Source organism: Miniopterus schreibersii (genome assembly GCF_964146895.1).
Source record: "Miniopterus schreibersii genome assembly, chromosome: 7".
Lineage (NCBI taxonomy): Eukaryota > Metazoa > Chordata > Mammalia > Chiroptera > Miniopteridae > Miniopterus > Miniopterus schreibersii.
In genome coordinates, this window is record NC_138108.1 from 26,483,195 (window position 1) to 26,511,091 (window position 27,897).

At 34.0% G+C, this 27,897-nt stretch overlaps 1 protein-coding gene across 1 annotated transcript; it reads left to right on the forward strand.

The window, feature by feature from the left end:
- STK17B (serine/threonine kinase 17b) lies at positions 1–27,897 on the forward strand. Its single transcript, XM_081143318.1, has 8 exons — positions 1–302; positions 8,634–8,799; positions 14,625–14,837; positions 18,823–18,967; positions 20,078–20,204; positions 21,777–21,825; positions 23,013–23,192; positions 24,547–27,897. The coding sequence occupies exons 2-8, from the start codon at positions 8,678–8,680 to the stop codon at positions 24,827–24,829; spliced, it is 1,119 nt and encodes a 372-aa protein (XP_080999444.1). The 5' UTR covers positions 1–302; positions 8,634–8,677; the 3' UTR covers positions 24,830–27,897.

Below are 27,897 nucleotides of genomic sequence, written 5' to 3' on the forward strand. Positions count from 1 at the left end.
GGACCCAGCCTACAGCACTGCCCCGCAACGCGGCTGCAGTTTTCAAACCTCAACTGTAAGCCTGGGTCGCCGTCTCCGCCGCCGTCGCCCGGAGCCACCTCACAAGGGACCGGGAGCCACCTCACAAGGGGTCGGGTCACAACTCTCGGCCTTGTGCGGCAGAATAAAAGTGGGTCCTGCACACCCGGAGCTACCCGGAGCCTCACCCGGCTGGAGCTGGAGGACGCGTCCCGTCGCGGCTGCCGGCGTGGGGCGGGACGGGAGCCCCCTCGGAGGGGCCAGCTCGGAGAGAACCTGCTGCGGTCAGTGTCCCCCTCGTGCGTCCGCGGTTCTGCTGGGATGGGCGGGCAGGCTTGGGCGGCGACCCCATTCCCTTCGGTACCGAGACCCCAGAGGGGAAGGAGTCCCGAGGAGAGACCCAGGCGGCGTGGGCGGGCCCTTGGTCCCCTCCGACCGCCGGCCTCGCGGAGATGGGCTCGGGCTCTGCGGCTCCTCAGGTGGCTCTGCTGCTGCGGCGCGTCGCCGCGTTCGGCTGGAGTCCTGCTTCCCGGTTCCCTCGGTCCGGCGCGGGGGGCGGCCGGTGGTCCTCCCAACGTCCCCCTCAGCGCGGGGAGCTGGGCTTCGCGTGGGCGCCTGTGCGTGTGCGCGCCGCGTCCCGCCGGCCCCGCCGGCCCCGGCTCTCGCCGGGTGGCGTCCTGGGGGGCCGCCTTCGCCACCCGCCCGCGCGCGTCCCTTCCTCGGCGGGTCGACGTGGTCCTTCGGGCCCCTCCCGCGTTCACGGCGGTGGCGTGGGCGCAGGACGTGTTCGCATCTGGACTCGTGGACGAGTCCCGCACGGCTGCCTTTCGCCGAGGGAGAGTTCGTGCGCATCTTGTGGGGCACTTTGAGTTACTCTTCGCACAGTCTGTAGTCAGTGAATAGAAAAGACGAATTGCAGTCGTTTCCAGTGGTTTTCCGCGGTCTGATTTTACTTTGACGCCATGTAAACCACCTAAGTGTGCATGACCTATACTCAAACTGTGTAACCACATGATGGCTCCGATTTTTGACATTTACTCAGCTCTTTGTTTTAGTTTTGGGAAAAGTTCTTCATTTGAATTCCCGGAGAGAGAAGTAGAGGCAAAGTTGAAAGAGACTTTGTGGCAGCTGGTAGCTGATATTCTTTTCTGGGGGGCGTGGGGGTGGAGTTGTGATGAGACTAGGGACACTCGGACATTGAATTGCATATTGAAATTAGGGGGGGGGAACAGTTTAAAAATCCATCCACATGATCAAATATCAATATTAGGTCTGTGTATCACGCTCACTGGCTGCTTTGCCAGCGTAGATGTTTACATCTGCGGTGCCGATCATCCGCTGAGCCTGCGGTGACGTCGGGTTGGCTGGGGCCCCTCCGAGTTCTCAGGTCTGGGAATGTGCGCGCCGAGACAGCGTGGTGGACGGAGGACTGGACAGTTGGCGCACACGTAACCGGGAGCACAATTTTATTACAGAAAAAGATGACAAACCTACTTTCTCACTGATACACCCTTTTACAGTTTCATAGTGAACTGTCTGGAAGTAGTTTTCCACAACTTCTCTAAAGTGTTTGTTTTGTAAATATTAAACCATGTAGAACTGTGTATTGTTGAAAAAAGCAGGTCCGAAGAAACAGTGCCCTAGTTTAAGACCCCTCTTCTTCCCCCTTATCTTCTTAGCAGCTGTTAAAATTTAAAAAAATATTTCTAATATTTTAATAATTGGATTTCTTAATAGCTGCTTTATTTTTGAGATACATTTGAGGTTACATTTTAGATAATTTTTATAAATTATGGATCTAAAATTGAAGTGAAATATACTTACATGGCAGTACATTTGAATTTTAAAAGTAAAACTTTTGTAATTTGAAGGCCTTTTTTGTGTGTACGTACAGAATGGTTGCCATTTCTCTTGGGCTCACTGAATAGTGACTTATAATTTGGTTAAGATAGAATCAATTTTTATGGAAAGTTGAGACTTGACTAATTGATCATTGTCAGCACATTAATAACAAGTCTGAAGAAGATACAGGCATTTTTATGGTTGTTTCTCATCAAACAGTTTTATTTTTAAGCTTGCACTAACAATGTTTTACTGTTAAGTAAATGTTTAAACACATTTTAAAAGCTGTTTTGAAATTGTTTGATAATTATGAGAATTTCCTTATCAAAAATCTCCTGTTTTAACCTTAGAGCTCCAATTTAAAACCAGGAATCAAGGAAATACATTACTAACATTTTCACTTAATCACAAAATTGTCATAAAATTGCACTTATGTTATATTGTAGAGCATATTTCCTATATATAAATTGGCAGCTAACAGCAGCCCTCTAGATTTTCTGCTTTTAAAGGATTTTGATTGATTCTCATTTTTTAAAAGAATTCTTTTGCATCCTGTGGGTATTGATTGTGACATTAACAGTCATTTATGTACATCCTTTCCACTTGGGAAAACTTTAAATGTTTTAGTTGCTTTAGTTTTCTACAATATTGATAACAAAATTCAATGATGTAATTTTAAGTGGTATATATTCTATGATAGACTATAATCAACACACATTTCTTTGAATATTTTACTTAGGATATTTACTTATAAATTAAGTTACACATTTTTATCTAACTATGTTTTGTTAAATGTAATTTTCAAGACAAACTTAGTTAAAAAATTTTTTTATTTCTTTCATATACTTATTCCCTTTTCCCCCCAAAATACATTTAACCTTGAATTTTAACACCTAAACTGGTCAGTTTCTTTTAATATTTATATGCAGCATATTTTGGTACACCCCTTACACTGCAACTTCTTCCCCAAAAGAGGGCGCAGTTATACTTTAAGCAATTAAACATTTTTATATTAACAGTGAGGTGTTAGTTTCATCTTTAATTCTCAAATGATCACACTCCATTTTGCATTGGAATAGTTAGGGGATAAACAGTACTTCAGTGATACTGTAAGTAAACAATATTTTACAATAGAAACTTAATTTTTCATCGATGAATGACAAGCACCGTTTGTTGGCCCACTGTATTTCCGTTCTGTGACATCTTCCTGTACTGTTTCACAATTATTGGGTTTGAATCTTTTTCTGAAAGTAGAAGAGATGGCACCAGGCCTTACTGTCCTGGCACAGAATCAGGCCTGGAGGCTGCTACCAGGACTTCAGCCCTTGGGTGGTATATAGAGCGGACTGCTTGGACCAGAGTCAGATAACCGGCTGCTATTGTAACTTTCAAAGGATTAAAACCTTGAATTATTCTTTCTATTCAGTCTTAAAAACAACAGAAAAATGTTAGTAGAGTACATATAAGGAATACAGTCTCTTCCTTAAAATGGGAAATCATCGTTATTCCTGTATCTACACCATTACATTTACTTCTTATCAATGACTAATTAAAGATGGATCCCTCTGCCACAGTAGCAGAAAGTTCCTCATTAATTTTGATGGATGCTAGATAAATAAATTTCCAATTTCTCTGTTTCCTAGGGAGAACATTGTAGCTATAAAAGCCAATGTAGAAAGAAATCGTTTCCTTGTAATCTTGTGCCTTACTTTGCATTCTGTTGCCTTTCAAATTTATTTCAGGAAAATCTAGATCAGTCCTTGACAGGGCATATCTGAATTAATTTCCTGATTGAGGTAGCTCTTAAAATATTGATTTTATTAGCTGAAGTAGGTATTTACATAAAAACTGGTGGCTACCTAGTCTGGTAAGGCAGGTAAATACAAAATAAGTGGTCTATTGATATTACATTACAATATATGATAAAATAATTTTATCCATGTTTCCATACTTTGTTGCCATCTTGTTTAGAATTGAAATTCTCTAATAGTAATTTCAAATATACCTTATTTTATTTAGCCAAATACCAAATTAAGTAGAGACTAGCTGCATTTGAAACTCCAATGCTGTAATTTCAAGATAGACCTCAAGTTGTGCACAAACCTTGATGATTTGAGATGTGCCTAAAAATTTGTCTTGCTATATTTCATAATTCTTATAATTCAGTTCATCAAACACTTTGAAAATTCCTACCAGGTGCCAGACACAATGCTGGGAGTTTAGGCACAAAAGTAAATGGTTGCTGCCCTTTAGACACTAAACATAATTGAAATCTAACATGTTAGATATTGAGGTAAAGAGATATGTCAAGGGTCCTATTTGAAGCATAAAGGAGAGGCACTTAACCCAACCTTTGGGTTTTAAAAACGTCAAAGCTTCTGAGTGGTGGTGGTGGTGGTGGTGGGGAGATCACACTCTATGTTTGAGATGTGAAGGATGCATAAGAAAAGTTAGCCATTTAAGGAAAGATAGAAAGGATATTTCAGGCAGTAAAGTATAACAAAGATGTGGAGGCAAAATATGAGATATGAGTGTGGCAGGAAGTGAAGCTGGTGTGCACCTGGCCTCAAGCTTTTGTGTGTCGTGCTGTAAGGACTTAATAGTTTGTAGGTACCGGGAAGCTAATGAAGAGATCAAAGCAGACCATTTGATTCTCTAGGTGTTTTCATTTATTGTAGATGATATATTGTTTTTATGAAACATTTTTGTTTGATAAGTTTGAAATGTATATCATGATGAATATTTTAAAAATAGAGCTACCTAGAGATTTATAGGGATTGTCTAACTTTTGATCATATCACATTTGCTTTCTCCTTTTAAGTTAAAGCCCAGATCAAATCCAACAGTTCCTTCTGTTCCTTCACTGATCCATATCTAAATTCTTATTGTAATTATTGTAATGGGCGTTAAGGAAAAAATCTTTGGAAATAAGTTTGAGAAATGCAGAGAAAATGTTGAGGCCTTAAAAAACCTGAGTATTAATTGCTCTTGAATTTCTAGCCAAGTAAACCCTTAATGTAGAAAGGGTTATGTTTTGCTGTTACAGATGGGTTTCTGCATTTAGAGTCCATTCATACATATTTACATCCATCTTTTTTACCCAAAGATATTTATTAATTCTTATTGATTATTAAAGTAGTATCTGCATAATGTAGATAACTTAAACACCGGAAAATATAAATACCGCCATAATCTCACCACCCAGAGATAACCACTGTTAACATTTTGCCATTGTTTTCTAGTCTTTTCTTCTATTTGCTTTTATATTTTCCCACAAAATTATCCTATTGTATATAAAGTTTTATGTCTTCCTTTTTTCACTTAGTAATTTGAGTTTAAAAGATTCTTTGAAAGCACAGTTTTTAAGTGTATAATATCCTATTATTTAGGTATATTTAACCATTTCCTTGTTGTTGGACTTTGGGATTCATTCATTTCACAAGTTCCTTATTTTTTTTCAATATTATAAAGCTTCATTGAACATAAATTTTTGACTACATGTGAGATCCATATTGACACTTTTGAAACTTGAAAGTAGAAAATACTTATTTATAAAATATATCTTAGTTCATCTAGAGTTCTTATGAGTAGATTACTTTGTAGCTTATATATTGCAGCACGAAATAAACATCATAGATTCTAGAATCTAGATGAGGTGAACATTCTAGACTCAGGGGCCTATATTCTGTCTGTATGATTGAGCTGGATGTGTTCTTGTTCTCATGTTTTCCAAGTCCCAATTGATGAACAGTGTTGGAAATGTAGCTTTATTGTATCCATGATACAGGTACATCTCTTCTTTCTATGTATATATTGTATAAAATAAATGCATATTCATAGACTTTTATTTTAATTATTAAAAATTTTTTTTTCAAGTACAGTTTATATTCAGTATTATTTTGTGTTAGTTTCAGGTGTATAGCATAGTGGTTAGACAATCATATACTTTACAATATGCTCCCCCCAGTGTTTCCAGTACGTACTTTGCACTGTACATAGTTATTACAGTAGTATTGACTGTATTCCCTATGCTGTACTTTACATCCCCATGACTATTTTGTAACTACCAATATGTACTTCTTCATCCCTTCACCTTTCTCACCCAGGCCCCCAACCCCTTTCTCCTGTGGCAATCATCAGTCTGTTCTCTGTATTTTTGAATGTTTCAGTTTTGTTTGTTTATTTTGTTCTTTAGATTCCACATAGACTTTTAAATTTAGAAAAAAATTGTGACAACACAAAGATGACCTGAAAAAAAATAGATTGAGCATAGAAATTGGTAACTATATTGATTTTTTTTTAGGAATATGTGACCAGTGAAACTCAGTGCCATCAGAACTAAGAAAAATACACAAATAGTTCATTAAACAGAATAAAAGAGACAGAATTTTAAGAGTCAAGTTTAAACTAACTGGGGTGTGAGTTTTGTATATGGAAACAGGGTATTCAGCAATGGCGGGAGACTGCATAGAGAGTATCTTTGGCTAGAATATTAACAGTATTTATGTATTGGACAATCATGGTACAGTCTCATGACTAGCAGTGTACCAGTGCCATTCTACATGAGTTTGTATTTTAATTTTTAATCTTTAGAGCTCTGCAAGATAGATTATATTATCATCCATACTTTAGAACAGGGGTGGGGAACCTTTTTTTCTGCCAAGGGCCATTTGAGTATTTATAACATCATTTGCGGGCCATGCAAAATTATCAACTTAAAAATTAGCCTGCTTATTTGGTCAAACATTTAGTTGAATCTATTGAATTTTGAGTCCCACCTGCAGTTGCCTTGGCAGTACCAGACCATATGATTTCTATGTGGCCTGAAGGCTGGACGTTTCCCACCCCTGCTGTCGAAGCAGCAGGATCGAAGCATTCCTCACTACTAATCAGAAATACAAAGTAAATTACAAAATTACATTTCACCCTCATCACACTAGAATAGCCAAAATTAAAAGTCCAAATAGGGCAAATGTTGGCAAAGAAATGATAAGTCCTCTCACCCAGTGGTAGTGGGAACGTAAACTGGGGATGAAAAGAAGGGACCGACTTCAACTGTGTCTATGATGTCATATTTATTTTTAATTTAAACACAATATGGCAAAGTAATAAGGTTGAAAAAGCAAGTGTTTGTTATGTTTATTTGAAATATTTATTTCTTATTTTTAAAAGGAGCTGTATTAAAATAGTTACTAGGCTGCCATAATAAAGTACTGCAGATTGGGTGATTTAAGCAATATAAATTTATTGTCTGAACAATGCGGGAGAGTAGAAGTTTGAAATCAGTGTTGGCAGGGTCAGTGTCTTCTGTGGTCTTTCTCTTTGGTTTATAAATGGACTTTTCCCTGTGTCTCCACATGTTCTCCCCTCTGCGTATTTCTGTGTCCTGATCTCTTTTTATTAGGACACCAGTCCTATTGGATTAGGGCCCACCCTAATAATCTCATGTTTAACTTAATTACCTCCTTAAAGGCCCTATCTCCAAATACAGTCACTTTCTGAGGTACTGGGGGTTAGAAGTTCAACATACAAATTTTGAGGGGAGCATAATTCAGCCCATAACAGTAACAAAGTTAAATAATTTAGTTACGATCTCATAGCTAGTATGTTGGATAAATGGGATTTAGACTTAGAGGTGATTCAGTCCAAATGTTATTTCAGAATGCTATGCTGCTACCCTTAGACTACTAGAGATGTACCCCAAACTAATTAGGGCTTTGTTTTCCCAAAGACACAGAGTTAGAGAAAAAATTTTCTGACTTAAGAATAAAACCAAGAAAACGTAGAAGCTGAAAGCACTGAACTCAGTCACACGCTTATTTGCTGGGTTGAATTTAGTTGGCATTTGGATTTAGGAAGGTAAAGAAACAGTACATGCCAAGTAGGAATAAGGAGAGGAAAAATGTGACAGAGAAAGAACAAAAGCCTAAGGGGTTATTGTAAGAGGGTGCTAGAACAGTAATTTATTAGAGGGCCATAGCAGAAAGTGAGAAGTATCTTAAACTATATATTCTGCTATCATATGAATTCCATTAATATGAAATAGTAGTTTTGATGTTAAAATTGAATACATGTAAATATCACAAAGTTTGAGATAAATATGAGCTTCAGATGTAGATCAGAACTCCAGAATAAGGTTTTCTGTATGGTTAGTCACTCATCCAAAATAGTTATAGAGCTCTTTCTACATGGCAGGCTCTGTTCTTGGTTTTGCCAAAAGAAAGAAACTCTAAGACCTATGAAAGTTTCTGAATTTTGGATTGAAATGTAGACAGTCTGTGAAATTCTATTTCTTGTAATCATTTGATGTCAGTAATATAGCTCACAAAAGATTAATTCATCACCAAATTTGTTTGGCCATGTGAAATTAAGTTTAAAAAGAATAATCATTACTTTGTTATGATAAGTTACCTTGTTTTGTGAAGATATAACTTTAAAGAATAAGAGTTTAAAAACAAAATTGTATGATTGCTCGTATTAAATTATTATAACTGTTTTTTAAAGAATTTTACCGTTTTTTACAATAGTTTTATCCTGAATGAAGTCAGTAGCTTGGTTCGAGTGCCATACCAGTTGCGTGTGCAACTTTTTCCTTGTGGGTAGAATGTGGGTAGCAGTGTGCTTGAGTTCAGCCCTTTACATCTTCTTTTTGGTTGTATCTTATAACTATATTTGGAGCTGATAATGTAATGCACATCCTGTCTGAGATAACATCTTTTTTTTTCTTAATTACACTGAAGTTACATCCTGTATCTTCTCTTTTTTTTAAATAGGTAAAAATAAGTGACTGAAAAAGCATATCTGGAAGTCATCCAACATGTCGAGGAGAAGATTTGATTGCCGAAGTATTTCAGGCTTGCTAACTACAACTCCTCAAACTCCAATGAAAACGGAAAACTTTAATAATTTTTATACACTGACATCTAAAGAGCTAGGAAGGTAAGGAAATTTTATGATATGTATGCTGTTTAAATTCACATTTTGGATTTGTGTGTCTATAGTTATATAAAACTCAATCATTATTTAACAATGATTAGAAAGAAAAGTCGTTATTTCTGCTGTTATACAGTGTCTAGTCTTAACTGACTAAGGGTTAGTGAGCTTTTGTGATATGTGATATATTCCGCCTAACTTTAGAGCCCCTGATAGGAGGTCTGGGTTTTTATTTAAGGTGGTACATGGAAAGAGGCAGATTAGCATAGTGACCTGCCAACAAGCTCTGTGACCTCAATTAAATTACTATACTTCTTGGTGCTGTAGTTTCCTCATCTGAGAAGCGAGGATGAAAATAATTGTACCTATCTTAGTTATATGGTTATTAATGTTTATAAAACACTTAGTAGAGTGCTATATAAGTTTTTGTTAAATAAAAAATTCCTAGGATATTGTGTTGGGTTAAAAAAAATAAATGGTTAGATTGTCTTTCCTAAATTAAACAAAAAGATTAACTCATATTTGATAGTATAATTCTCTATGACAAAGAACGTATGTTCTATAAGTAAAACCTGTACTTACACTAATACTAATCTGTTTTGACTTAACCAATGTGTAAATTCCTTAATGACCTGAGATTATAAGACCATTTAACGCTACAATTTTAATATATATGGAAGTTATAAAAGGTATACCAAGTTATTTAAGTTATATATTCAGTATCTGTTAAATTAAAGACCCTTTGTTAAGGGTTAGAAAATGGTGATCAGTTTCTATCTTCAGTTTGACTTTAGTTCTGGAGGCAGTGTTTTGGCTTATGTTAAAATGGCGTACTAAGTCTGTGTTTGCATTGATAAAATGTACAGTAAAATAGTATGATTGATTTTTATCTTAAAAATCTTAATGTGAAAACAAAAATTGACTGAATAATGAAAAGTAATTATATTTTTGGTAGATATTGGATGCAATCTTTACTTTGCAAAATAAGGATGATACCTGCATCATCAGACTAAGAGCTAAATGTGAAAGTTATACATTTCATAATTTCTGGCATATTTATTTAATTATGTGTTTAAAATATTTGGGTGCTTTAATAGTGTATTAAAAGATAGTTTTAAAAACCTTTCAGAATATTTTTAAAAAATCATTTAGTTCTAAATCTATAATTCTCTCTGCATTATAATAGGAAAGCATAAGTTTTCTTTTAATTACCTATATCTCACACAGAATAGTCATAGAATCTTTGCATTGGAAGGACTTTGGTGGTCAGTGGTCTTCTAATATAATTTTTATGCAGTCCAGCAGTCTTTTGTATAATTTCCTTGACAGGCTGCTTCAACTTGGCTGCTTCAGTGATGGGGAACTCACTACAGAATGTGTCTGTTCCATTTTGTGAGCACTTCTTAGGCACACTAAGTTCTGTTTTCTGCTCTATTAGCATCTACCCAATTGACACAGTTCTCCTTTTTGTAGCTGCTTATAATCTCCATGTGAAAATCTTTCAGAGATTTGAATATGGCTAAACATTGCCAGTTTCCCTAAATGCTCATCTTATGACCTGATTTCCAGATAGCCTTCCTTGATATCCAGTAACCTTCTGAACCACTTTGTATTTTCCATTGTCAGTCTTAAAATGAGGAGACTTGGAGTGGACATAGTATTATCAATATCTTACCATCTACAATAGAAAAAAACTTTGATTCCACAAATATGTGTCATATGGCATCCTTTAGTATATTGTAAAAACAGATTAAATTGGAAGTCGGTTGACCTATTTTTACTCTGATCCTAAATTTGTCTAAAGTTGTGTGATCTACTTAGTTGTGTGATTTCCTTTTCTTTAAGATGTGAGGGTGGACTAGATGTCTCCAGTTTTCCTTCTGTTGCAAAAATGTTTGGAAACTGCTTTGAGCAGGTAACTGAATATGCCTTGAACAGTATACACAATAAAGGGCATTCTTTTCTATTTTTCTAAGCTACTATTTTGATGAGTAGATGTACATACATGTATTAAATTAACTTTGCAAAATAAGGGATATTACGGGAGCTGGCAAGTCTATAAAATTTGTTTCAGGGTTTTGGAAAAGTTAAACTTTGCAGAGGATAGTATTAATAATTCTGAATTGTTTTACAAATGAGTTACCATCATAAAAATCATAAACTTGAATCAGATGTACTCTTTAACATTTTAGAGCAAAAACTCTTGATAGAATGTGAAGAAAACAAATTTAGATTTCTAATATCTTTATGAAAGAGACCTAACACTTTTTTAATTGATATGGGCTGAGTCACGTGGTAAGTGCTGATATATCTAATTAGTAAACCTTGATAAATTGGAAATCATGCCCTTTCATCTGCCAAGAACTTGCTTTAAGTTCTTTTAATATTACCAATTTTAATATTCTATACTTTTGTGAAATGGAAATTAGGATTATAATCTTATTTTTCCTGAGGCTTGTACATTTTGAAGTATATAAATGTATAATTCTAGCATGTGGTGAACTACAAAGTTATCTTTCTAAATCAATTGCTTTTTATTAATTTTATTAATTTTAAGATGTTAGTGTTTTAGAATTTATTTTCCTTTAGCAAACTAAAATAACATGTAAAAGCTAACAGTTCGTTTTTGACTATTCTCAAAACTCTTTGTGTTGTTCCTGTTTTTTAACATGTTGGGTAAGTTTTTTCTACCCTTCCCCCTACTGAGGCAAGGTTTCATAGGCCTTCTGTGGTCTGAAGGGTGAGGCTGATGCAGAAATAAACGTCAGCTTCCTTTGTGGCTTACCCTCCCCCACTCCTTTCACATTATATTGTCTATTCTAGAATGCAGAAGGGTAACTACTAGACCTTTTCACTGCTGGGAAATCTAGTCAGATTTGCCTTTTTAGGGTATGAATTAATTATATGTACTTGTTAAGGGTTTTAAATTTTCTTAAATGTTTCTGTTAAATTTGATATTGGAACATTATGTATTGAAGTTTATTTTGATAATTCTAAACCATAATTAGCATTTTAGAATAGAAATCAAATTTTTTCCCCCCTAGGTCATTTGATAATTACGGTAAAAATACTTACCTTATTTAATAGTATGTAAATGAATATATATCTAAAATTTTATTGGAACCTCAAATAAGCTTTAAAAATATAAATGCTTTAAATAAAGGATTCAAAATAGCACAATATATGATATTACAGTAGGTGCTTAACTTTTGCATTTATTCAACAGATATTTATTTTCTGTTATGTGCTAGTTAACAAAGTGTAGATTTTATAATTACTGTAGTAATTAGGGCGCACATGGCCTCTGCCTTCATGGGGCTTTTACTTAGTGGTGAACATTGACAAATAAATAATTATCAATATCTATTGGTTACCTTTGTCCTGGATTAATGAGAGTTAAACTTGTTTAAGAAAGCATCTTTAGAATACCTGAAACAATTAGATTAAAAGTGTTGTTATTTAATTTTGCTCTTTGTTTCTGAGAAAATCCCAGCTTGTAAATACATTCGTAAAATTACAGCTGAACTCAGTTGTCACAATTGGTGCTATAAACTACGTGGACAGTTTTCTTGGCCTAAGTTTTACAAAGTGAATTTCTTCATAAAACTTAAAATTTCTTTTCTGTTTTAGATAAAGTTTTGTTTTTAAATCTGAGAAAGAATTGGCAGACTGAATTGCACTTCTTAAAAAAAAACAACTCTTAAAAGGAGCAATTGTTTTTTAGTGGTTAGAACAGAAAGCTAGGAATTCACATTCCGTAGTTTAATTCTTGGCACTCTAATTCCACCATATATGACTTTTCACGCGTCAGTTAATTTTAGTCTGACTCAGTTTATCCAGTATAAAATTTATAAAACATGAGTAGTTTGAATATAAAGTTAAGGGATTAATTAACCTTCTTGTTTGCTCATTGAAATACATCAATTTGTATTCCTTTTGCAAACAGTAAGAAAGTGTCATATTTAAAATCAAACATCCTCAAATAATAAATGGAAAGTTCTTTTAAAGAATCAGGTTTGTGCATGCAGATTTGAGTTGACTTATATTTTGATAAATAGAAGAGTCAAATTATAGCTTGGTTACTTTTTTGGCATTAGTAGCTATAATATTTCAAGTTGATTTCTGGTGTATTTCATTGGCACTAATTTGGAGGAAATCTGAGAGATAAAGAGTAGGAATCTTTGTCATCCTGGTCCTTGAGAATAGTAATAAAATACAGTCAATCAATATATTTTATCCCCCACTCCCAATACAAATATCAAATGTATTAAAATGTTTTCCTTGAAAAGCATCTGATATACTATGTTAGAAATATATTCTAAGGGAAATTGGGACAAGAAGAGTGGTAGAACAAAAGTTTCAAACTCTTATGCTAAGTGAAATGAGCCAGTCAGAGGACAAGTACCAAATGATCTCACTTATATGTGGAATATAATAAACAAAATAAACTAATGAACAAAGTGGATCCAGAGACAGAAGCTTGAAACAAACTGAGGGATCTCAGAGGGAGGGCAGGGAGGGGGGTGTGGGTGGGGAGAGACTGATCAGGGAACTTGTATGTTTATGGACATGGCCCATGGATGCGGACATTGGTGTGGGAAGGGCCTGGGGGTGGGATGGATGTGGGGTGGAGAGGATCAGTGGGGTTAAAAGGGGGACATCTGTAATGGTCTCAACAATAAAGATAAAGAAACATTTTTTTAAAAAAAGTTTCTCTCTGAAGAAACTTGATTTATTAGTATCCAGAGAATAATTTAAGGCTTAGGATAGAGTTCCTTAATTTTGGATTCCCTGTACTCAGGCTGGGAAGGTTTATGAATGGGCTTAGAAATCCAAAAACCTCTGAAATTGTCTGTAAAACTTTCTGTTTAAGGGCATGTGTACGTTTTTCTGGGTAGGCAGTTAATAGCTTTTACTGATCTTTTAAAATAGTAATACTCAAAATAGCTTTAGGTCTTTGGGAAACTAGATTTTGGGTAACTATAGGCTGAGAATACACACATTTGCCCGTGTCTTTAAATTTTGACTGAGGTGCTGAGCACTTCTGTTGGAGAGAGCTAAACACATACTTATTCCTAAATGATATACATGACTGTAATGGATGTGTTTGTACATAGCTGTTGATAACCATTAATTTTCTTAGTTGAAGGTGAAGTGTCTTTAGGTACTTACTCCCCATAGGACATATATACGTTTGATATCTGTTACAGGCTTCATAGACTACTGAGCAAAACTAGGAGATTTACTGGTAATACAATGGACAGATTGTGATAGAAAGATTCATAGCTTGTTAAAAGTGGTGTTGAAAAGCAAACTGATTACACTAATAAAATTAAATGTCAAGTACCCTTTATTGTGTTCACCTTAATTTTTTATATTTGAAGGAAAACTATTTTGATTAGAGAGTTAAAGCTATAAAGGGTATGGTCTTTGGAAACAGATCAAGATACATATCCTCTCTGGGGCCTGCAAAACAGTAGCATTTACTGTATAGGATTGTTGTGATACTGAAACACAATTATTTATATGAAGAGTATGGCATGGAATTGGTGTACAATGAGGCCTTCCCCTACAATGATAATGTATTACATTAATAGTGAAGAACAAATATAATTCTGTCTTATTCTGTTGTTACATTTTCCCTTTTCATTTATATGTGATCGTACTATGAATTTTATAAAAGTTCATGCAGCAGTTAACAGAAAAAAGAAATTTCATGGCATGATTTTTTTAAAAGGATTGACTTTACGTTGGAGGTATAACAGTATTTGTGTTATTCTAATATTGTTCTTTATAGAAAAGTTAAAATTGATTGTCATTTGTTTCCTCAGAGGGAAATTTGCTGTGGTTAGACAGTGTATATCAAAATCAACTGGCCAAGAATATGCTGCAAAATTTCTAAAAAAGAGAAGAAGAGGACAGGATTGTCGAGCAGAGATTCTGCATGAGATTGCCGTTCTTGAGTTGGCAAAGTCCTGTCCCCATGTGATTAATCTCCATGAAGTCTATGAAAACACAAGTGAAATCATTTTGGTATTGGAATAGTAAGTATACACTTTAACAAATTTAAGTAAATGTATAGTTCCTACTTAATTGATGGGATAAGATGATTTAAAGTGTCAAAAACAAGAATGATAAAAATATGACAAGAACTTGTAAACATTTCTGTTGATAAAATATTAAAGGAACATAGTTTATAATCATATATTTTCACAGGCTAAATGTACAGCCTCACAGACACTAAAACTAATTAAATAGCACAAAATATAAATAAATGATAAAATGTTTGGGGAATATGGTGATATGAATACACTTTCAGTGCTAATGGCACAGAAATTTGATGAATCGTTTTGGGAAAACAATCTGATAGTGAAAGAGAATTGAAATTATTTACATGTTTTGTCCATGTGTTTGACGAACACATCCAAGGAATAACGCAGGGAGAATAGAAAGGCAACTTGTATGAAAGGATGCCTAGCACGTTGCTCATTAAAGAAACACATTTATTTAGTATGTGTGATGTGCAGAATAACATATTAGAAGTTATAGCAATTGAAATGAAATGCATCTCTTCCCACAAGTCAGTGAAAAATTGAAAACACCCAAATATTCAAAAATTTATAAGGTAGGGTAAGAGCATGGTTAAGCTAACTGGTTTGTTAACCGATATATTGACATGATTCTAAAATAGTGCCTGTAGCCTAGCCGGGCGTGGCTCAGCTGTTGAGCATCGACCTAGGATCCAGGCGATCGGGGTTCGATTCCGGGTCAGGGCATATGCCCGGGTTGCGGGCTAGCCGATCAGTGACTCTCTCATCATTGATGTTTCTGTCTCTCTCTCTCCCTCTCCTTTTCTCTCTCTGAAATCAATAAAGATATATTTTTTAAAAATTTAAAAAAAATAAAAATAAAATAGTTCCTGTATTGCATCACAGTCTGACACATTTGCAACAGTTGAAGAGATCAACTAAATGTATGTTTAGTATGCTTTTGGTTCTGATAGTCTTTTATAAAATAAATCTGCTTTATAATAAACTAAAGAGAGAAATATTTGTTTTAAAAATGCATAAAAATATAATTCTTTATAATTCTTTGTAGTACTTTTTTAGTAGCTAATCTTTACCATTGCTTTTTTGAGTTTAATATTAGATTAACCTAATTTTAGTATTTCATTATAGTAAGGATGGAGAGGTTTGTTTATATATTTATAAAAAAATCATTGTGTTTGTACCAGGAAAGCTGATTGCCTAGAATCAAGTTGTAAATGAAAATGATTACTTCGCAAAATGTTAAGTTGACAAGGAGTTCATTCAAGAATGAATACTATGTACAATTCCCAGAACACTAACATACTAAATAAAGTATATTATAGCACCTTCTAAATAAATAGAATTGCAGGATATTACTAATATGATTTCATTTTTCGTGCATTTTTGTGATTACATTTGTCAGATTCATCATCTGACCTTTAAAAAGTTATCTACTTGCATGATACCTGCATGTTTGACTATGTGAAAAGTAGTTAACATTTTTCCAAAACAGTAATGGAATTCTAGGTTTGAGGGTGAATATACATAAGAGTGTTGTCCACTTTCATAAAATCCCCTTTTTTCGGTTCATATAAATAGCAACAATAAAATGCATCAAAAGTTTTGACAAATTAGGACTTTTCTATTTTACAAAATTTCAAATCTACAGAGAAGCTGAAAGAATAGTACAGTTAACACTCTGCTCTTCAGCTTGATTCACCAGTTGTTGACATTTTGCCATATGAACAGAACCATTTAAAATTTGTGGGTATCTTGATATTTCTCCTTTACGTGCCAGAGTATTTATCCAGTTTCTGCTAATGCCTGTCATATGCTTCTTATGTTATCTGTCTTTTTCCTTCCTCTTAGCTCTTGCTCATTTTCTATTTCCCACAGCTCCACCCATGTACCTCTTTTGTGGGAAAAATGGTAGTCCTACAATAGATATTGGTCAGTTTGCCAAACTAAAAGTAAGAGACAAGCTGATAGGCTGGCAATCATAGTATTTATTTGATCTTGTTACTGAGATAAGCAAACAAAAAACCTAACCCTCTTTTTTCACTTAAGAATATATTGTATATGCTTTTATATGTATGATACAGTGTTTCTGAAACGGAATTTTAATTTAGGAAAGGCTTTTAAAAAGTGCCTTCATAATCAGAGTTCAACAAGAAGCCCCAAATTTAGAAAAACTAGATATTGGCTAGATATGGAATTAGTATTTGTTACTCTTATAATAATAGCTAATATTTATTTAATATTTACCATATGTCAGACACTGTGATGATCTGCTTTGAACCTTATAACATCTGTTGTATTCAGTACTTTACATGGCTTATATAACTTAATGCTTACAGCAACCCAATGGAGTAGGATCTATCATTTTTCATTATGTATCATTATGTTGCAGTAGAAGAAACAGAGGCACACTTGCTTACCATTGCATTAGTATTACTATCTGCAGTGTCTTTGCAGGAATATACAGGATGGAGTTCACTACTATAAATTTTAAAACAAACTAAATGTTTTATACTCAGATTATCTTTACCATGATAAAGTTAAGACAAATATTAAAGTTAATTTCTCGTCAATTTTTTGAGAGATGCAGAGGTTTGAGGGAGTTGAGGTATGAAGTATGCATGATCAGAGCTTTCACATGTGTTCCTGACCAGCTGTCCTATAGTTTTCTTTGGACTATCAAATAAAATGTAAAGCAGTAAATCCCTGTGGCCTCTAACTGCTGGCACGCTCTGTATGGATGACTCGATTATAAGTTACATCAGCAGTGTGAAGGGTCAGTCCTGTGACTTTCTATGTGAGACTCAAATTTGTGACAACCATTGATTTTTTTTTTTCTTATGGCTCCTAATATATAATGACATACTCCTTCCTCTTGGCAGTCACTGAAATTTCTGAATTTCAGTTTCAACTGCTCTGAAGAATGACTATTCCATCATTCATTCATTCATTCAGCAAACACTAAACACCTTCTACATGCCAGACACTGTCTTGATACTGTGGATATAGCAGTGAACCAAAGAAATAAAACAATAGTGTTTTTTAGGGTGAGTGAGTTCCTATTTTATCACATAGAATATGCTTTACTTGAGATATTTCCAAACATACCTTATAAATTTGATGACTAACCATCTTGACTTTTTTTGCATGATATTCTGACTGAGACATTTTTATCTTACTTGTCTTATTTATTTAGATTTAGTCCTCAAAAAAATATTTGTCAAGTGATATCTCTTTTTTACAGATGGGGAACCTCACATAAGTGATTGACCCTAAGTTATATTGCTGTAAATAACAGATTGAGTATTTAAATTTAAATCGTTTGATTCCGGACCTAGGGATTTATCATTATGCCTTTATCAACATTCTTTGGTTTTTCAATTGTTAATACAAACAAATAAATAAATAAATAAAAGATTTGGGTTCTGGCCCCAAGTATTCTTTGTGAAGCTGACAAACAGGATATTGGCTAAGGATATTGGTTAAGAATATTGATTCTCAGATTCAGATTCTGGTCCCTCCATTTACTATGTGACCTTGTACAAGTTGTTTTATCCTTTTTGTATTTATTTCATCTGTAAAATGGAAATAATAACCACCTACCTCACATGGTTGTCATGATCAAAATAGGTGATATTTATATTTATATATAAATGAATAAAATGGAGGCACAAAGCAGAGCTGAATCCTAGTGTTAGCTGTTATTTTTATTGCTTAGTTAAGGTAATTATTATTGAATTATAAAGCAATTTAATTTTATTTGTTAAATATTTGACTGTTAGTGCCCAGAATTTGAAGTTTTCTTATTTACTTTATTCCTTAAAGATCCCTCCCACTTCCCCACCCCCACACTCCTTAAGTGTGTGTATAGAGACTAAAGTGTAGGTTTCTGTGTCTTTTCCTTAACAAGTATACAGTATTTAAAAGTATCATATTTAAGTCAATGGTTTTTCAAGTTTCTGTTATTTGAATTGTATTTCAGTGCTGCAGGTGGAGAAATTTTCAACTTGTGTTTACCTGAGCTGGCTGAAATGGTCTCTGAAAGTGACATTATCAGACTCATTAAACAAATACTTGAAGGAGTTTATTATCTACATCAGAATAACATTGTACACCTTGATTTAAAGGTAATGTAACATGTAATTTTAAGTAACACTACACTGTTCCTTCTCTGCTCTTGGTTTGCACAATTGCAGGCTGATACTGGTAGGAAACAGCAGTCAGGTCATGCTGGTGGATGGCCCTGGGTGTGCTCTTTGCCTCTGTGCTGCATGGACTTAATTTTGTTTTGGCAGAGAGGAGAAACCTGCGTGTGTGAGCAGCTCACATTAATCACTGGGCTCTTAAAAACCATCACTTTTCTATGTTCTAAGCCTTAAATCATTCCACCGCATCTTACTCTTACGTCCCGGACCCTCCTATCATATAAAGCTGCCTACCTCTAACGTGCAGAACTCGGACCTTGCCTCTGAAAGTAACTCCCTAGTCGTCCTTCCTTTTCCCTGCATACTCACCCACCTTCCTCCTGAGGCTTTTGGCTCCTTTCCCCTCCCCCGCCAGATTGGTCAGGCCCCTTCCCGAGCTCTGTTACCTCTTCAGCCTCTCATGTTCTTATCTTTTCTCCTGATGCTTCCTCCACAGCTACTGAAGGACCTTAACGTCTGAGCTCGTCTGTATCTTATTTTTTGAACATTGGACTCTTTCTATATAATCTCCCTTCTATAGACTTTACCATGCATCTTACTGTCTAAGCTACAAACCTGGGAACTGTCAGACCCAGTGCCATCATGTTGTACTGAACCATTTTCCGTTTCTGGAAATGTATGCATTTTATTTCCTCAAGCCTTCTTTCGTGCTATTCCCCAGAGCACCTTCTAATTGGCATAATCCTGTTTATCCTTTAAGATTCAACTTACACATCTCTACTACAAAGCCTTCTTGGACTTTCTTATGGGCAGAATTAAGCAGTATTTATTACTGGGTATTCTATATCTCATAATCAATCAATCTATGTATCCATCTTTTTCTTCCAAACCAAGAATCCTCTTCAAGTGTTTTTTTTTTTTTACTTTATCATTGAATGTATAGCTCCTTCTAAATAATAGCTTAGCAAATGTTTGATGAATGACTCAATGAAATATATAAGCAATAAGTTCCATTTAATTTACCTCTGATTAGAGACTAGTAGTCTTTTATTGCTGTATATTACTGATTGTATTTTTGTTGTGCTTTATTAGCCACAGAATATATTATTGAGCAGCATATACCCTCTTGGAGACATAAAAATTGTAGATTTTGGAATGTCTCGAAAAATAGGAAATGCATGTGAACTTCGGGAAATCATGGGAACACCAGAATACTTAGGTAAGAATTTCCTCTTATTTTCTTCACTATTTTGAAATATATTAACTAAAAGATAACCTCTACATAATATATTTTAGAGTATGTAATTTCAGGATATATTTGGTTCAAGTATTTTAGTGCAATGAAATTTGGTTATTACTTGAATGAACTGTAGTGAATGTAAGATTATTGAGACATTCACAACAATTCACAGGATATTAGGCTTATAAATTCGAAAGTTTAATGTTTGGGTAAAAGGGAAGTTAGGGAGCAGGAGAAAATGGAAAAAGAGGTAAACAGAATCAAGGGGCCCATTATTGCCTTTGAAGCCGGCTATTGTATTAGAATCACTTCTGCTTCCGTCCTGGTCCCAACTCTAATGCTGTTGATAACACAGATATCTTCAGTTTGTGGGAATTGTTAGCAGGATTCCTTGTTGTTGTTGCTGGTTTAAAATGTGAGGTTTTGCCTGTTTGTAAAAGGATTATAATCTAATAATATTGTACTAAACCAACAAATTAGATTATGAAGATAAAAGATTTTTAAGTTATGAAGCATCATATAATTTAAAGTTTTTAAATTTATAGTAATAATCTTTTTATACTTATTTGTTTTTGCTTATATTGATATCCCCATGCAGGCATTGAACTAAAAAGAACAGGTGCTACTCAAGCTAGGTAGTTGACTTTCCCAAAATAAAAAATGAAGCAAATTACTAACTTTTGAATGCTAATAGAGGCCATAGTGTCCTAGAATGAAATATTGTAATTATAGATAACACAGCTCATTGAAGTATATGAAAAGGTTGTAGGTGGTGCAATGACAGCTGACAATATATATGTCTTAGAGGCTTTGTTAACAAAACTGCTAGTCTTTGGAAACCATTTTTCTTGGAGAAATTATGAAACCATACTGAAACAAAAAATATATATATTATTCAAGCATAAATCTGAGTTTGTACTTTACTAATTTTGAAATTTATGGTAATGTTTAGAAAGTATAGATAATTTATTTTGCATTTTAGAAACATTTTGGCAGGGGAGGAGACAGTGGGAAGTTAATTGCATAGGAAATTAGGAATATTTAATCTACTTGAAAATCTAGAGCACTTCCAGGAAGCGTAATTTCCTCATAATGTAATTGTAAAATGCACTGTAAAATGTAAAATTTTCTATTCAGAATATTTCTATTCAGTAAATTCTATTTACTTTACTCTGAATAGAAAAACTTAGTCTAATGAAATAACCCAAACTAATTCCTAACAGAGTAGTAAAATAAAATTTTAAGAAGATTCTAGCTTCTAACACTTTACTTCTTCATAATTATTTTTTCTGAAATTAATCTTAATGATTAAAAAATATATATATATGTAGTATACCAAAGAACATTATTGGTGCTTTTGAATCATACAGTTATATAATTTGCTTAACATTAGATATGTTTAAATATCCAATCACAGGATAATTAACATGATGTTAAATTTATATTGACCTTATATTAGTAGTTCTTTAAAATTAAATCCAGTTTTAATTTAATGTAATTTTCATGATTTTAAATTTGTCAGTATTGAATTTGAATTTTATTTTCTTTCAGCTCCAGAAATCCTGAATTACGATCCTATTACCACAGCAACAGATATGTGGTAAGATTTTGTTTGTTACCTAAATGCCTTTATTAAATGTTGGGTAGTGTATATTCTAGGGTTCTTTGATTCTAATTGTAAATAATAAGGCTTTCTTGAAAAGATTTTACTCAAGTGTCATTATTATGCCACAGGAAAGCATTTATCTATCTGTTCTTTTTAAGTAACACTTTGGCTCTGAACCAAAGGTACAGAAATAAATAGGAAAATCCCTTTCCTGGAGGAAGACTCAGCCTAGAAAGGAACAAAATAGTCACAGTGCTGTGCTACCTTTTCTATCATAAAGGTAAAATACTATTTAAGAAGCGTGGAGGAAGCAACAGACAAGCACCAGATAGAAGACATCTGATCTAGGTCTAGAAGAACCAGGGAGGTATTTATTAAGCAGAAAATTGAGGTCAGGTCAATGCAAAAGTTTAGTTTTATGGGAGTATATCATAAAAGATATACTCTCATAAACTAGGGTATACTCAGTTCTTGTGACTAGCACAGAGAGAAGACCATAGGGAGGAGAACTGGAATTGATTATGCAACTTTAGTTGGGACCACTGTCGGGGTCTGACTCTACAGACCAAGTGGAAGAGTTTAGCCTTATTCTCTGTTTCATAGAGTTGTAATGGGTTTAGTAAGGAAAAGGGTCCAATGGCTAAGTAAATGGGTGAAACATACTCTATGTATTGTCTTTTTTTGGCTCTCCTGAGCACAGGACTTGTTATTAACTTATTTAAGGCTCTGAAAAGTTTTGTAGTAAAAGAATTTTACCTGCCCAACTTCATGCTTTGCCAAACTTGCAGACTCTATTTTCACAAAAGCCCTGTTGATGTCTCACAGATGATTACTGTGTCATTGAACACCATTTTGGAAATGCTGCTCTTTGAGCAGCTTTGTATACTTGGTAACAAATGTCTATGTGAAGGGCAGACTATAGGTATAATAATATATATTTATACATTATATTTATTATTATATAACACATGTGCATACCCCCACATTCTTTTGCTGTGAGGCAAACTTTTGAGATAATTATTTTAGTTTTAATAATATAGGAACTTTGAAAAAGCAATTTAAGTCTATAGGTTAATGTAGAGGTTGAGACCAGGAATATGTTGAATATCAATTTTATTTTATATAAATGTTTTAAGATTAACACATTTAAAATTCCCTCTTCTTCCGTTTTTGTTTTTCAGGAATATTGGGATAATAGCCTATATGTTGGTGACTCACACATCCCCGTTTGTGGGGGAAGATAATCAGGAAACGTACCTCAATATATCCCAGGTTAATGTAGATTATTCAGAGGAGACTTTTTCGTCAGTTTCACAGCTGGCCACAGACTTTATCCAGAGTCTTTTAGTAAAAAATCCAGAGTAAGTAATAACATTAATTTGTTTAACTACTATTACAAAATAAATAATTTATGTTTATTAAGAAACATACATTCTAAAGCAGTAAAAAAATTATTAGAAGTATACTCAGGTAAAATGGGGAAAGAGATGATATGAGAGATCATTAAATAACAAATTTGTAACTTCAAACATGGAAAATATAAAATACAGAACAGGAAATTTTGGAGTGAAGAGAAGACTTGGGTTATTTTTCCCTCAACCTGCCACTAATTCCTGAAATTCTCTAAAATAATTAGAAATAGAAGGTTTACAATACACATGGCTGGTTGATTTGTGATTAAATAATTTTAGTTAATGTAACAAGTACAAATGACTGATAGATCTTTAAAGATCAAATGTTCTTTGACCACCTACCAAAGAAGGGACGTGAAACTATGGCTTAGGACTCTTACCTCACTCATTGGCAACTTCAAAGCAGGAAAAGAAAAAGCTGACCTCCCTTTTGTTTACCAGGATCAGCAGTATTTACTTTAAAACGGCCTGGCTATCCTTAATGCAGAAGTTGTTATAGTGCTTTGGGCTGGGATCCTGGTTTTGTTACTTGTCAGGTCCTTTAATCTCTGATAATTACTTAATCTCCTAGAGGACTCAGTTAATTATTTTATTGGCCCAAACAAGCTCTCACTGGCTATATGTTGGACATGATAGTTGAAATAGTACTATTTGTTTCTGGTTATAGGCAGTTTTTATTTTCTTAAATATTTTTTTTACCTAGATTCTAAAATTTGTATAATGGGCACATTAATTTTTTTATAATCAGAAAAAAATGAACATGAAAACAAAGGAAAAGTTTTAATGGTAATAGTGGTTGTGTAAAGGAGTTTTGAGTATTATAGACAGATGTTTTTCTTTTGAAATATTGTGATATTTGACTGTTACTTTTGTAATAGAAAATAAAGTTTAAAAACTCAAAATGTTAGATAAACATCATTGAAGAGTAGCTTTTGTTTTTAAGACTTAGCAGTTACTGCTTTTAATAACAAAATAATAATAGAGATTACAAATCACATATATTTTCCTTCAAAGGGTCTACAAACCCAAGAGACTATAACTTTACTAATTTTTATTTGTGAGGCTAACATACATTCTCAAGCTTTTTGACTAGATAGTTTTATCTGTAAGCTCAGTGATAAACGGAATTTTTAGCATGTCAGAATTAAATTTCTAGGTACTCCAGTTTTCCTATTATTATTCCCTTCTATACTATGATAAGCGTTATTTTCATAATAAAACATAACTTGATGATATATTGAGCTGCAAACGTTTCCAACTTGGTTTTTAGTTCTCAATTTTTCCTTGGTATTTTCTCTCAAAGGAAAAGACCAACAGCCGAAATCTGCCTTTCTCATTCTTGGCTACAGCAATGGGACTTCGGGAACTTATTTCACCCTGAAGAAACTTCCAGTTCCTCTCAAGGTCAGGATCATACAACATGGTCATCTGAAGACAAGACTTCGAAATCCTCTTGTAATGGCACCTGTAGTGATCGAGAAGACAAAGAGAATATCCCAGAGGATAGCAGTATGGTTTCCAAAAGATTTCGCTTTGATGACTCATTGCCCAGTCCCCATGAACTTGTTTCAGATGTGCTCTGTTAGCACTTTTCTCTTTGACTCATTTGGACTGAATTTGGAATTTGAAATCCACTCCAGTGAGTGATTGTGGTTTGTACCTTTATATATGGCTTGTTTATATTGTAAATGCACTTTTGCATGGAAGAATTTAGGAAATTGTTTTAATGTGTCATTACTAGTTATTAGCATAATTTCATTTCCTATCCTGAGATGCCAGCTATGCAGAGAAGAAAATACTCAAAAATAGAAGTGTGCATGTGATTTTGTTATTGGAAGAATTCAAGTTCAAATGGATTTATCAAAATTTTTTTGTATCAGGAAAAAAAGTGATTTGAGTTATATTATGGTTGATGTAAACTGAACAAAATGAAGACATTTTAATTTAATAGGTTTTCTATGGTAAGTCCTATACCATGCCTCTATTGAGGAAAATTTTTTAGGATAATACTGTCAGATTTAAGCAAGAATATGTACTATTTATAGATTTTCAAGAGCGATTTTACATTTGAAAATGCTTTTTGATCGCAAATATTTTGAAACTACATAAGATTTTCATTATATGCGGTCTGCTGTATGAGATAGGTCCTTTAACCAGAGGGAAGGGGGATCAGAAAGCAGAATAGGGATATTCTATACAAGTTAGAGCAGAGAGAAGAGTAGCATGGCGTTTTTAACTCAGATGTCTTTTGCCCACTCTCAGTATTCTTCAGATGCAATGAGGTCTGACAGATGGAAAACGTGGTATACAAGGTAGAGGATTTTCATCCTCCAGAATTTCTAGAGTAGAAGACACTTGGGTAAAAGTGAATGTGTCCCATTTTTAGCCAGCCAAACATATTTATTAATTGAGTGTAGAAGAAAATGCTGATAGACGAGGCAGCTTACAGAATTTTAGATGTCTTCTAAGTCTTCAAATACAAGCCAGTCATTCAGAGTTCTAAAGTATGCATAAAAAAATCACAGCACCAGAACTATTAACACAGTGCCAGAGTCAGCAAGGTAGATGTGATCATAAAACATGATGATATTAAGCTTTTCTAAAGTTCTTGTGTAAAATTCCTAGTGACCGATGAAGCTCAGTAGAAGGCTATCTGCAGAGTGGCCCTTACTGATCTTTTGCTGGGACCAAGGCAAGTAAAAGGCTAGAGAGAGCAGAATGTTTGATCAATGGCAGGTGACTTTCCACCTAGTGTCTGTTAAAAATCTATTATATTGACATGTTAAGATAATTGTAATCTCATGACCATGTTACTATATCAAAAGAAATTATATTTAGACCCAAAAAATTCCTTGAGTTTTCCCCCTTTGAGTTATGTATTATTCTAAAATCCTTAACTTGTTGAAATTTGGTAAGACTCCAAATAATTTAAAACTGTTTTTAATAACCATCAGTTCACTTTATCTGGCTAAACGGTCAATTTCTTTTATATCTCCATCATTTCTTGAAGGAAAGTTACTTCCATTTGTGTGTGTGTGTGCATATGTGTATATGTATATGTACAGGTATATGTATATATGTATAGATAGATAAAATACAGTCTTTGGACAATTTTTTCTAGGCATTCTTCACTCTACTATATTGTGCTCAACTCAGGTGCCAAAGGAACTCTTGTCTTATGACATATGAATATACATTTAAATTCTTTAAGGAATAGTTTTTTGGGTCAATAAACTAGTCATTGAAGAAGCTAAAATGGGCTCTTGTATATGTAAAACTGATGAGTCTTTTCTAAATTGTTGATTGTCCATTTATTTGCCTTCAGTATTAAGCTAATGCAGGTAAAGCTTAGTAAGTCATTGGAGAAAGAGAAAATGGTTACTTTTACAAAAGACCATATTATATATTTAAATTTCTAGAGGAATTGTGCCAATACTAAACAAAAAAAAAATCAAGAAATTTTGAATTATAAGCTAGTTCTAAAAAAAATATTTTATACCAACTTTCTTTTACTCTTAGGAATATTAAAATACTTTATATACTTCCTCTTAGTTAATAGAATACAGAGTTGTAAATTTCCAGACCTTTTTTTCCTAACAATTTATATTGTGAAAAAGGAACTAGTGGTTGCACAAACAGTATATTCAGTTTTCTTCATAAGGGTGAATATAAATATTTTCACTAATTAAAATGTGAAAATAAAGTGAACCAACCTTTAGAGAGAACTTATTAACAAATGACTCAATTCTTATTCTTTTTTTCCCCCAAGATTGAAAGCAAATGTCTATCAAAAGCACTATGTATCTCACTAAAGTAGGGATTTAGAGAGCCCCTCTGAGGTGAATAGATGTCTGCAACACTTAAACACATCTGAAGATTAATGTTAAATTGTAATGAATTTATGAAATTTAATTTTCTTTTTGGATAGGATCCCTAGATAGATGGGATTAAAAAATAGTAATATAGATGACAGTTAAAATTGTCATTTTAATCCCCCACCCCCACATAAAGTTAATCTAACTCTGAGTGGCAAAATTATAATGGCACTTTAAAGAAGTCAAGCAGTACTTGTTCTTCAGTTGTAATGAGATAAGGTGCCTGTGCCAGAATATAAATCAACACATTGCTTCCATTATCAAGAAAGTCTTGATATAAAATAAGTCAGCTGATTAGTGATATAATTGATTTTCCTCTGGCATGAGCTTGATCTTTCATTTTGGATTGGTTGCAAGTAGTTCATGGGCCATACTTTGAATAACCTTGCTCTAAGCAACATTAAGAAATGTTGGTATTTTATAACTGTTTACATTTCCTGTTTATTTTTGAATTTTCAGTTTGATATCTGACTTGGGAATATCCTTATTCAGTGTTGTGTAAACAATTGTTCTTTAATTTCAAATTGTTTTAAAATTAAATTATCCAACTTCCATTTGGGAAATTATCAGCCTATAATTTTATGGAAGTTTAAAAAATTTTAAACTCTAATTATAAATTTCACACAAATTACAACTGCCCTCCATCTTAGCTTTCATTAAATATTCATGTTGTTTAGGGCATATTGAATGACATTGTTATGAATCCTTCAATAAGAAAACTTGTTACATCAGCTTAATGATCCTTTTGGTTAAAAATTATAAAGCACTTTTTTACCTTT

Coding starts and splice junctions, on each gene's coding strand:
- STK17B (XM_081143318.1), top strand. CDS start 8,678: ATGTCGAGGAGAAGATTTGATTGCCGAAGTATTTCAGGCTTGCTAACT. Junction 8,800..14,624: donor ACATCTAAAGAGCTAGGAAG/GTAAGGAAATTT, acceptor TTGTTTCCTCAG/AGGGAAATTTGCTGTGGTTA. Junction 14,838..18,822: donor ATCATTTTGGTATTGGAATA/GTAAGTATACAC, acceptor ATTGTATTTCAG/TGCTGCAGGTGGAGAAATTT.